At 42.1% G+C, this 12,286-nt stretch overlaps 1 protein-coding gene across 9 annotated transcripts in view; it reads right to left on the bottom strand.

The window, feature by feature from the left end:
• FHOD3 (formin homology 2 domain containing 3) overlaps positions 1 to 11,965 on the bottom strand; it is a 428,715-nt gene extending 416,750 nt beyond the window's left edge. For 4 of the 9 annotated variants that reach the window (XR_013773704.1, XM_079301472.1, XM_079301476.1 and 1 more), the window contains exon 1: positions 11,490 to 11,962. Coding sequence is in view for 8 of the 9 variants with exons in the window: in XM_079301472.1 (XP_079157598.1) it covers positions 11,490 to 11,654 (165 nt within the window). In the remaining variant the exon portion in view is untranslated. Of the gene's footprint in view, positions 1 to 11,489 lie in introns of all 9 variants that reach the window. The other 5 variants (XM_079301473.1, XM_079301474.1, XM_079301477.1 and 2 more) reach the window with 3 other exon arrangements.
• Positions 11,966 to 12,286: the final 321 nt, after the last annotated feature.

Genomic DNA, 12,286 nt, shown 5'->3' with positions numbered 1-12,286 from the left:
TAGCTCAACTTACACTGCACTGAAAAATATTTCCAATCTCCTTTTTGTCACTCAAATCACACCTAGCTGTAATGATTTCCAAATGCTATGGCCTATTACCAGTGGCTTTCCCACAGAAGCAACATCAATCTAAAGAATAGGTTTAAGGCAAGGACATTCTTTCAACAGCCCACCAGAACTATCGAAGAATAGTATAGTAGGTCATTTATTTGAGCTGTAACCATGTGAGCCAAATTCATCAAGTTAAGAAATTACCTTCCTCAAGCATTAAATCCTAGAAATCATGGGACAGCATTCTGCCTATGGCCAACTTTTAATTATGTCATGTTACCAACAGACTGCCAAAGTAGAGTGCAACTGATAGCACATGGCATGTCTGAGTACAGCCTATTTTTAGCCTGCAATTCAATCAGCACTCTTACAATGGCAAGGATTAATGTCCAGGACAGCCACATTGCTGTATACAGGCCAATGCAATTACATGTTGAAACATGCTGAGAGAATGTGGTGGCAAACGGGAGTCAATGTTGGGAGGAGCAGCACCAGACAAGCAGCTGCTCTGTGATAGCCAATGCCTTTACTGGCAGAGCACACACTCCCATCTCACCCATCTTTGTTAACAGACCACAAAGGAACACATTAAAACAAATGACAGTTTTACCCCAATTCCTTTCAATATGATTTACCACTTATGAAAGACAGACAACATTCTGGCAATCTTGAAAATCAATATCCTTCCACCTTCACTGGCAGGTGTTTGGATGCCTTTAGCTTTGCTAAGTCTGAGCAGTCCCCTTCAATCCTGCCTGAGAATGCTGCCAATGAAGAGACAACTCTGTCCTCAGTCTGGCTCTCCTGAACTCTTGTGCTGAGGGAGGAGTTACAACATTTGCAAGGATGCTTTTAAATACCTGTCTTTTGTTACTCTGAAAAAAAAAAAAAAAAAAAAAAAGATTTTTAAACCGATATATTTTTACACATTCAAGAGCTAACTCTTAACTAAAAATGTTGCTTGTGTTTTTAATCTTGCTGTGTTTTTAATCTTCAGGAGTCACATTTTCAGGCTTTTCCCATCCAACTATACAGACATTTCTTAATTTTTTTTTTTTAAAGAACCTTGCTGTGTAACAGACAGGATCAGACTTAGGACCTGTAGGACTTAATGCTTTGAGACTATCAAAACAAGAACAAGTGACACAACAATGCAATCACTTATTCTCTAGGATATAGTTAAATGATTCATCTAACACTAAAGACTTTCAGACACTGAAACTATGGCTGAATACAATCAGTGATGTGAGGAAGCTTATGACTGAGTTCCATTACCATTTTCCCAGGACCATTAACCTTTTTTGATACAGGCTCTGAAAAGTAGCCTAAACAGTAAGTATCTTCTTCCTCTTCATCTTTATACAAATGATCATTAGGAAACACTTCCTTCAAACCTCTTGATGAGTGAAAGAAAAAGACTAAAACGTATATACATATTCAGAGATACATATTCTGAGGACTTTCAAGCTAAACACACATATATAAATTATGGGCACATCTAATTACCAAATCAAGAATTCTGTACCTTGAGATAATTTTCACTCCGTTATAACCAATTCCCAGATTTCAAATGTACTACAAGTGATCATTTCTCCAAAGGGCACATTTTTGAGTGCTGATTGCTTCTCTTTAGGCAAGATGAAATGAAGGCACCAAAAATACCAGATTTGGAATCTCTGAATAACAGCTTCAGAAAATTAAAGCAATGGGCACATCCTAGGGTTAACATAAATTCACATTGATAACTGGTGGCTTTTTCATCCACATTTCGAAACTAAGCAAAAAAATCATTAAGACAGGAAACCTAACAGCATAATTCAGCAGCATCTGAACTGAGACACTCATCTTAAGTATCAGAAACTATACTTCTTTAACTTCTAAAAAATGAGGATTTTCTTCCACCACTTTCCCCCACATCTCAGCTTTGTCAGAAAAATTACTCATTTTTCTTCCCAGACTAGACTTCTCAGTCTAGAAGAAGTGTAACTTCAGTAATGCACACATGAGACAGAAGAACATCCAGTAATCCTACCATACAGTAGTTGAGACAATACTGCAGACAAATTGACTTTTCAATTAGTCTAAAAAAAGCAACAATTGAAATCAGCGCCTAAACAAGAACACACTGCTGTCTACAAGGCAAGTATAACAAATCTAAGTGCATTACTTGGAGTTATTCAAGCTCACTTCTGTGCAAAAATAAAGGGGACATAACCAAGTAAAATAATGAGCAATACTGCAGTACAAAGTGAAAGCTGTATGTAAGACACTACAGGAATGCTCAGGTCACAGGCAAACACAACTGCAGATACTAAACCCAGAAGAGTTGCTTTTTTTTCTGCCTTGTGTAATCACAGACAAAAACACCTCATGTATTATAATCAAACCCGAACAAAAAAATTTACAGTAAGATGAGAGTCCTTCAGCTGCGACCAGCAATGATCATTGCAATACATTAATAATTTAGAATGCTCATACAGGATAAATCAGTTATATGTGTCTGAAATAAAATACACTGCTTTTCTACTTGTGAATGAAGCCTGCCTTACTCATAGTCACTGGGGTTACAGGCTGCTTCCATTTATAACTGAAGCTCAAATCAACTAGTAGCATAATAGAGTACTTGAAAAAGAATTATGAAAACACTAAAATAACACATGTAGAGACTGAAAAGCACAAACAGTGTAATTTAGCAGCACCTTTTCTCCCTCAGTAACACAGGTTTTTGGTTTTTTTTAAAAACACCTATTTTCAAATCACATTACAATTTCCTATAAAGGTTCCTAAAGGAGTGTGATGAAATATACCTCATGAGGGGGACTTCTGAAATTCAGAAAGCCTCAGGACCAGCACAGTTACATAATGAGATGTATGAGCATCTGCATCTCCTTGGCACTCACCACTATAAAGCTTCCCAGTCCCTGCACCCTTTTGAAGGTGATCAGCTTTAAAAAAATAAGTAAACCCAAACTAAAACACAAAGAAAATCCTGCAATTCATTTACTATTTACAGACAATAGTCAGACAATGAAGTCTTTCCTGTGAGGCAGGGCAGCGCAAAAAAAATCTTACAATTTCAGGAATCTGAACTAGGTATCCTTAACTCTCTGCCTGGCAAACCTGGAAGTGTCTTCCATGAGATACCAAGACCTCCTATAAAGAGGGCAGAGGACTCAAGATTTTCACAAGCCAAGTCCCTCACAATGCTAGAGCTGAAGGGGAAAATAACAACCCTTTGTGTGTGGAGTCAAAGGTCATGCTCCAGGGCCAGCTGCTGCAGTAAGGTAATAAACAGAACATAGATATGTGGCTTTTTTCAATTTCTTCACAACCCGTAAAATGCCAAGTCTTTCCAAGTGCTAGAAGTCTATTAATGTCTACCCCATAGCCAGAATGGGTTCATCACTGGTACTTGGAGAAAAGTCAAAACTTTTATTCCACATTGAGAAAAAGCAGGCACAAGTCCCCATTTGGCATTTCATTATCCCAGATAAGATTCCTGTTGGTTTCCTGATTGCACACTCCACTATTACGTTCCTTCCCTGCAATCCTTGCAGTAATGAAGTAAGAAAGCAGACACAATTCAAAGTGCTTTTTCAACTATCTTTACCTGGCATGTGACACTCAGATAAGCAACCTGGCTGGCACAGCTATGAGAGCTACAAGCACCTTCTTTACCAGCCCCCAAATCATGCCAAATGGTTCACACTGAAGATGCAGAGAAACCCCACCAGACAGAGCCCAGGGACTTCATCTTCTCCTTGTCGACAGCAAAGCCATAAAAAAAAAAAAAAAAAAAAAAAATCCACAGGCATCTCACCAGCAGCTGGAGCTTTACCTCTGATGCTGCTACTTATGGCTGAAATAGTATATTTACAATTCTAATGAAAATACTTATATTCTCAATTTCACTTACAAAGTTTGAAGAGCTCATTAGTAAATCTGAAGTAACTAGCTTCAAGGAACAGCACTGAAACGTCCTTCACTTTTATTTTTTAACCAATATCAAAGATACTTCAGCTACAAAATTATCTTTTAAACTGGTATAATCTGTAGCTTCTAGAAGAGAAGACAACACAGAAACCAAGATGAAAGTAAGTTTACTTTCTTTCCTAAATAGGGAAATACAAGCTAAGTAAGTGCATTTTATTCCAATATAATCATGCATGCTGTGTACAAATGGAAAAGCTTATTGCTTTTGTGACTGATGAACGTGAACCTTCAAGCCATACACAACCCTCCATTACTGCATGCAATCACACATAACCTGACTTTACTTTGTATTACAGGTTGTTTATTAATGCAGCTTCTTATCATCAGGATATTAAGAGTTTAAATGTTAGTAAACACGAGACTTTAATTTAGTAAGCATTAAGACAACACTGTCTGTTTCACTTTTCCAAGTATATATACATTGTCATAAAAATCCCTCTAGAACTACAACTAAAATAAAAAGAAGCTGCTTTTCCAGTCAGCCCATCCTTTCTGTTCAGCCTAATAATCACTATCATGTAAAATGTTGACCAATATGACCAAAAGATTAATAACAATGCATTGCCCCTATTTAATGATAGCAACTGTGCAGCAAGACCAAAACTGGCAATTTTCCAGGATTTTGTGGAATAAAATAAATATCCTCCTCACAAAATAGATGGAGGGTCAGTTGAGAAGTATGACTAATAAATAAATATCCTCCTCACAAAATAGATAGAGGGTCAGTTGAGAAGTATGACCACTAAGGTCAAATAATCATACTGAAAGTAAAGGAAAAGGTCTAAACTTTTTTTTTTCTTTTTTTTTTCTTTTTTTTTTCTTTTTTTTTTCTTTTTTTAAGGCATTCTTAAAATGCTGGGAATGACAGAATTGCTTCGTTTTGACTGTTTGGAATTGGAAACTGCAATGCATTTTTGTGGTATATATGTATTAAGCTGATGATGTGGATAGTGAACTTCCAAGTCTTCAATAGTTTCACATGCCAGATAGTTGCAGATGTTTCTAGGTAGCTCAGCCTACTAGAGAGCTCACTGCTACTATTGTCCCAACTTGTTCCATTGCTAAAAATATGTAACAGAATTCCTTGCTGCCTTATTAATAACTGTAATACAATATAAAGTTAATATTAATATAACGCAATCCAGGTTGTGTGGAAAGTGATGACAGAGGTGTAAGTAGCTGGCTCTCTTTCCTCTGAGCTGGTAATGAAGTGCTATCTTAGCACATGGGTACAGCCTACTGAAGCAGCATTTACCAAAGGAGCTGTATACCCCAGCCCAGACCACTCAGGTCACTCAAAAATACAAAACACCTTTTGAAAGAGTAGAGGTACCAACCTGTCCTGGCTGAATTCCAGAGAAATGGACTGTAAAACCAAGCAGGGTTGTCATCAGTGATAATGTGATGGATGGGTGAGTTACAGCCCGGCTGCATTGCATTCGCTTGCACAAAGGTTGTAACTCTCATCGTCACAATCCAGCGAGTGAGATCAGACAAAAAAAGGGATTCTCATTTAGACCCTAATTACTGACAAAGTAGGATGGCTGAGGATGCACTAGGAACTGAAAACTCTTGTAAAACATTGAGAGAACTTTTGTTCTTATTTAGAACAACACAGGAAGAACAGGAGATTGCAACATGCCAAGTCACACATCTCTGAGTGTTCCTTTACCAACATAGATATGAACTGCAGTTGTCTTAGTTTGTTGCTCAGTTAATTCACTACCAATCTTCACACAAGAAGAATTTGGATGAAATGAGGTATCTACAAATTGGTTTTGAGAGAAAGCATCAAAATTTGGAACTGCAAGTACAAGATTTTAATTGGATAGCAGCAAGGTCAGACTTCTTCCTACTAATCTCCTTTCTTTGACTAATAACCTCCAGGGAACACAGGGTGATCCAAGTTTCCAGAGGCTGTATATGTCAAATCTGTGATTTAAAAATTCAGTGGAATCCTGAGAACTACCAGTACATTCTCTCCTATCAGTCTTGTCATGAAGCTCTAAGAAGGCTCTTGAGCTATGATTAGCCAAACTCAGTGACTTGCAAGAGAAGTCTCAAAGTCAGGAATTGAATCTCTGGGATAGATGTAAATGCCTCTGCTTTTACAACACAGCTTTTAAGCCTAGATGAAACAACTGAATTGAAGTACAACTTGTCCAAATCATAACTTGTCAGAGGAACCTTGCAAGAACTTCAAAGTCATCTTACCTTAAACTGCCAGAGATAAAGCCATGCATTTGACAATTACTTTGTATCTGTTCTACAGATATTTCTTCTCCTTTGAAGGCCCACCCCACAGAAGACAGTAAGCTGGTGGAGACTGAGAAGCTTTTCACAGTTGTTCTTTAGGGCAGGCGTTTATAGTCCCCCAGAAAAGTGTGCTTCACACAGGACTCTGATGCAGCTTGTGCTGTCAAGTCAGGAGACAGAGCAGTATCCTACCCCGCTCTGCCCTCATAAATAATTCCCTGGAAAATTCAAGCACATGCGACTGCTACAGGGTAAATCTCTTGAAGCACAGGAATTTGTCAACTCCAGGAATACTTGACTAGAGTCAGAATACTTTGGAAACAACCTTTGCGTTAAATCCCCTCTTCTCTCAAAGGAGGAAAAAAGGCTGATTGATGTCCACCTGCCTCAGGGAGAATATGAAAGACCTATGTGTCTTGACAGCCCCCTCATCTAAAATATTTCCCAGTCCTCAACAGTGACACTCGCAGAAGATATCAGCCAGTTTCCTTTAAGTGTGGGTTCATTTTCTCTGGGAAAATGACAATATTCTAGTCTTCATCTTCTATTCTTCAGCTCCCATTAATGTGATAATGACTAACCCAAAAATGCTCTCTTCAGAGCTGCTCTATTTACCAGTACCTCCATCAGGATCAGAATCCAAACCATACTTTCTTATTTTTCTGCATATCTTCTATGGACCAACACATTATTACTTAATGCCAAGGAAACCCAAGGAAGAGGAGCCCTCTGAAAGTTTTACAGCCCTCAGAAAACCTGAGGCTGCTGCCAGGACATAGCCTGGCACAGAGTTCAATGCCAGAGCTGATCTCCATGCCAGGACACAACCAGTGCAACTACTCCTGCTATCAGTTTACATCACACCATGCCTCAGAGTGAGCCCTGGCTCTAATGTAGGGCTAAATCACAGCAGCTGAAGACAGAAATGTGGATGGCTTCTTTATGAATGAAACTCCCAAATCCCTCTAGCGCTCACTGGATTTATTTGCTTATACCACTATTTTCTCAATGACACTGTTCCTAATTACAAATTCTTGGAAGGAATTTAAACACACAAGTTGTTCTCCAATTTTCTCAGAGGGAACAGGAGGTCAAAACAATTATCGTTATGGCACTATAACTCTCCTTTTCACCATCACCACCAGTACACCATACACATGAAAAGATCTATTTTTGTTTGTTTCCCATTGTTACAGAAAGTATTTCAATTATGTTTTCTTGATAAATTAGGTAGCATGATGTCCTGTATTATTATAAAGATGTATTTGTTACAGAGTTGCCCTAACACTGAATGCTACTGTGGCATGTGAAAGCAGAAGATGGCAACATACTCAATATGCTGTAATTTGTAATTATGTGAAAATTTATAATGAAGCAGATCTCTAAAAAAAGCACAACACTTGACATTGGCCATGTATATATAGCTACTCTCCTGAGTGACCCTGTGTCAGCAAGTTGTAAGTATCAAGTAACTCAAAGCAATTCAAAACCAACAAACCCAATGCACCAAATTAGATTCAAAGAACATTATTGGCACAGGGCCTGAGCCACAAATTTAGACCCAGTTCTGAATTTTCCCAAGGTTCACAGAAATGGGCAAAAGGGATATCTGAAGTCAGAGTCCAAACTACATTCAGTTCTACTTCATACAACAGACAGTAAGAGTGACTTAAAATCCTCATAAACAATAAAAGCCAAATTCAAAATGGCACCTTAGGCAGCCAAATCAATATAGGCAAACCACAAAAACTCTGCAACGTGGCATAGTTACTCAGCAAGAATTTGCAGATGTGGCTAAGAATACTGTAACAGAATTTGTGGCACTTCATTGCATCGTCAACTAGGTTGGTGTGTTATCGTTTAGGACCAAATCACTCACAACCACGGGGGATAGCTGAAACAAGAATTCCTGGTGGCAGTGCCCTGCCCCACGAGGGGCAGTGCTAGACAGAACTGAGCACAATCCAATGAATAGCAAGCTGTTGTGTCCAGAGATGTGGATCTAGAGAAAAGTATGTGCACAGAGAGAAGCAGGGGAAAAAAGAGGAAAGAGGATATAATTAGCCACCCAATTTCATGTGAAACAAAGATTGTAGACACTCTTATCAGTTTTCCCTATCAACCAGCTTAGGTGTTCCACATTATTCAGGGTAGTAAAGAGCAACCCAGACATGATTCTGAGAACTCAGTTTCTTAACTTCCCAGTGAACCTGCATAAGTATCTGAATACATTGCTGCTCAGAAGACAGTGTATAGATCTAGACTTGCATCCAAACTCAAGTAAAATTGTAAGTTTAAAGAAAAGAAACAGTAAAACCAACATGTGAAACTGACTTATACTTTCAAAGAACTAGAGTGAAGAAATCCTGCCCTTTGGAGTCAAACTAGAACATCTGTTGGTTACAAAAAAGTTACTAATGACATACCACGACAGGTCCGAATGTCAAAGCATTTTTCGTTTACTTTTTAAATAGTTTTCTTAATAATTGTTTATAATGTTTAACTTACAATGACTCGCAATATACAAGTTGCTTTACTAACTACAAAAACACCCCTTTCACTACACTGCCCTCATTACTAATTTCAAGACAGCAATGGTGAAATCTGACCCCACTGAAATGAGTTGGATTCCTGCTACTGACTTCATCCTATCAAGTACATCCCACAGCAGTACGTCATCTACAAGATGCACAAATCATCCAGTGGTGTGAAGGCAACAAGCTGGCAGCTCTATTCAGAAAGTAAGTGAATGCTCACCTAAGTCAAGAGATGGCAACTTAAAACTAATTGGAAAAAAGCCTACCAATGTTCATTCAAACCTGCTGGCAAAAAGGACACCAGTTTTTAAAACTTCAGAAATTATTTAGACACTGGCATTCCTATGCATTTCATCATCATTACAGAAAGGCTTGGATTGAAAGTTCCAACACTCCTGTCATGGGCACGGACACCATTTGAACTAGAAATTCCTAGGTCTGTTTCAAGATATTTTGCTCTACTAACCCTGATGATACTAAATGGACCATCAACCCATTAGCTCACTAATTTCCGAAGTAATTAATCAATCAAACCTCAGATGTGTCAATGTGAACCGACACCTGAATTTCAACCCATACTCTGCTTTGACAGCTGCATTCCTCTGGGATCAGAATTTGCCCTGATCTCTGGGTGAAATAGAGCAAAATTCTTCTTTGTCAAATAATGTGGTGATCTTCTGTTGACCAGTGAATATGGTATTGAGAAAAAACCACAGAAAGTATATGCCCATCTCCCAAAAAGAAAACAGAAGAAAACAACACAAATCAGTTTATTCTACAGAATTACAGGCAAAAAGATGTAATGCCAAACACAGAAATGCTACCCTAAGTGCAAGTGCAAACACGGAACTATGCTTTCATTATAATGACCAAAGGTAAACACGTCTAATCAACCAACACTTTTTTTTTTTTTTTTTACCTTGTAGAAGCCAAGAGATAGCCAAGAGACATAATTAAGGCACTCTAGAAACAGGCAGCGGCTCCACAAACACAAAGGTAAATGTAACCATGTAAGCGGATTTCAATGAACCTGCCCACACCCTCACAACAGAAACGAAGTACTTGGAAGAGCCAGAACCTCAGATTAACAAATCACTGGGCCAGGACTTGCAGCTAGCAGAGCAGCTATCTTTCAATACTTTCAGAGGTTTACAGCACCTCTGGGGACATAGGCAATCTCTCACCCAAAGTCTGCAAATTCATTTCCAAACATTAATTAAACTTGAGAAATGCTGCACGCAGAAAGACTGGGCAGGAGTTAAGCATGTCCAAGTGGCCATGGATTTTGGCTGGCTCCTAAAACACTAAACCAAGGTGGTGGTAGTGGTGTTAGCGTAAAAAGTTACAAAAAAAGTAACAAAAAAAGTTACAAAAAAAAGGAAAGTATTCAAACCAAAGCAAAACATAACACAGTGAAGTACCCCTAAAAATAAAGTTGAACTAACTTTAAATCCAGATTTTAAACTATCTCTTTATTTACTTCATTAGGTGCCAGAATCTGTCCTGCCTTTCTTTTAATTAGCTCTAACTCCAAAAAAAAAAAAAAAAAAAAACGCCTCCCATGAAAACAATGGGACCACTCTCTGAATTGGGGACGACTGAGCACATGAAAACAGAATTGACCCAGCGCACCAAGAGCTTCCAAAGTTTTTGTGCTTTAGGCAGAGCTCTGTTCACTGGATGCTGTATCCTTGGCAACTATTATGCAAGGAAACCGTTCTACAAATGCAAAACTTCTGTCTGCTCCATGAGCTTTTCTCTGAAATACTTTTATGGGGTTTTGGATCTCCTTAAATCTAAGGGGACACACAGCCCTTTGTCATCTTTCCGCAGGCTCCCATAAGCATAATACAACAAGTGATGTTAAGAGAGTATTTTCCTCCCACTTCATCACAGAGCAAATAAAAGTTTTACAACTTTCATTTTGTTGGGAAAAAAAAGAAAAAAGTGGGCATTTTTTTCCTTTCTTCTTCAGTGCACTCCGCAGAACTAATGTACAGATACAAAGTAATAATAAAAGGACATTATTATTATGTCAATCAATGGCATTGCTTTGAAAACTAAAACATTCAAGGATAATGCTCGGGTGCCTGATTTCAAGGGCAGAGCTACAGATGCCAGCACATGTATTAGAAGAAACATGCAAGAAGAGATAGGTAAGACTTGACAAGGGCCATGCAGCACCGATTGTTTCAAGGGCAGCAGACGCTGCTATTTTTACCAAAGCCCCGGCTGGAACTGCCTGGCTCATTAAAGCTCACCGCGGCAAAGCCCGGGTGCTGCCCGGCCGGCCCGACACGCCAGCTCATCCCGCAGGATCCCCAGACACCCAGGCAACGCCAGCGAAGGGCAGGCACCGAGTGCCCGATACCCAACCCGGCTTTGGTTCGAAGAGGTTTTCCTTCTCCGGGGAAAAGCGTGAGGCAGCTACGGCTAAAGCAGAGGCGGTAGCTGCCCCGGAGGGCGTTCGAGAAGGCAGGAGAGCAGTAGAGGGAAGCCCTCCGCCGTCCCCCGGGGCCTCTCCCCAGGACTCGGGGAGATGCCGACACTGCCGGAGCCCGGGGGCCTCTGTTCCCCGCCGGGCTCTTGCGGAGAGGCCGCTGCCCTACGCCCGGTGCGCCCCGCTCACATCCCCCTGCCCTGCCCCGGTACCTTCTGCGGGGCGCGGAGCAGGCGGTGCACCCCGGCCAGCTGGGTGGCGAGCGGGATGTCCTCCCGGAAGGTGTACAGCGGCGGCCGGGTGGGCTCGGGGAAGTTGGTGCTGTTGAAGGGGTCGGTGTCATCCAGCAGCTGCACCCGGCACACCAGCGTGGCCATGGCGCATCCATGCACCGCCGCGGCCAAGCGCGGGCGGGGAGCGGCAGCCCCAAGTCAGCGGCACCGAGGCGCTGCGAGCGGCGCTCCCTCCCCGGCGCAGCCCGGCCGGCAGCCGGCAGCCGGCAGCCTCTCCCTCCGGCTCACAGCCGCCGCGCCTCGGGGAGGCGGCCCATGGCCCCTTCCCCGCCGGGATCCGCGAGTGCGAGCGCGCTTCAGGCCGAGCGAGGAGGAGGCGGCGCCGGAGCCGCGGGGCGCGGGCAGAGCGGCGGCAGCAGCTCCCCCATTCCCGGCCGCTGCGCGCCGAGCGGGCAGCGGGAATGCCGCGGCCGGCACGGGCAGCCCCCAGAGCGAGCAGGGCCCGCAGCGCCCCCGCGCGGCCGAGCGCCGCCGGCCCGCCTCCCCCGACCCGAGGAGACCTCCCCGAGCCGGGCGGGAAGGGAGCGCGCCCGGGAGATCCCGCCTCCGCCGGGGCACCGGGGAGGCTCCCGGGGAGAGAGACTCGGGGAGACACACCGAGAGACGCACCGGGAGCGACTCACGGGGAGAGAGACACACGGGGAGACGCACCGAGAGACGCACCGGCAGCGGGAGGGGGGAGCGGCGCGCCCGCCGCATCCCTCTTGGCTCCCGGC

Source organism: Erithacus rubecula (assembly GCF_903797595.1).
Source record: "Erithacus rubecula genome assembly, chromosome: 3".
NCBI lineage: Eukaryota > Metazoa > Chordata > Aves > Passeriformes > Muscicapidae > Erithacus > Erithacus rubecula.
Note: the sequence above shows the minus strand (reverse complement) of the source record. Positions and strands in the feature narration are given on the sequence as shown.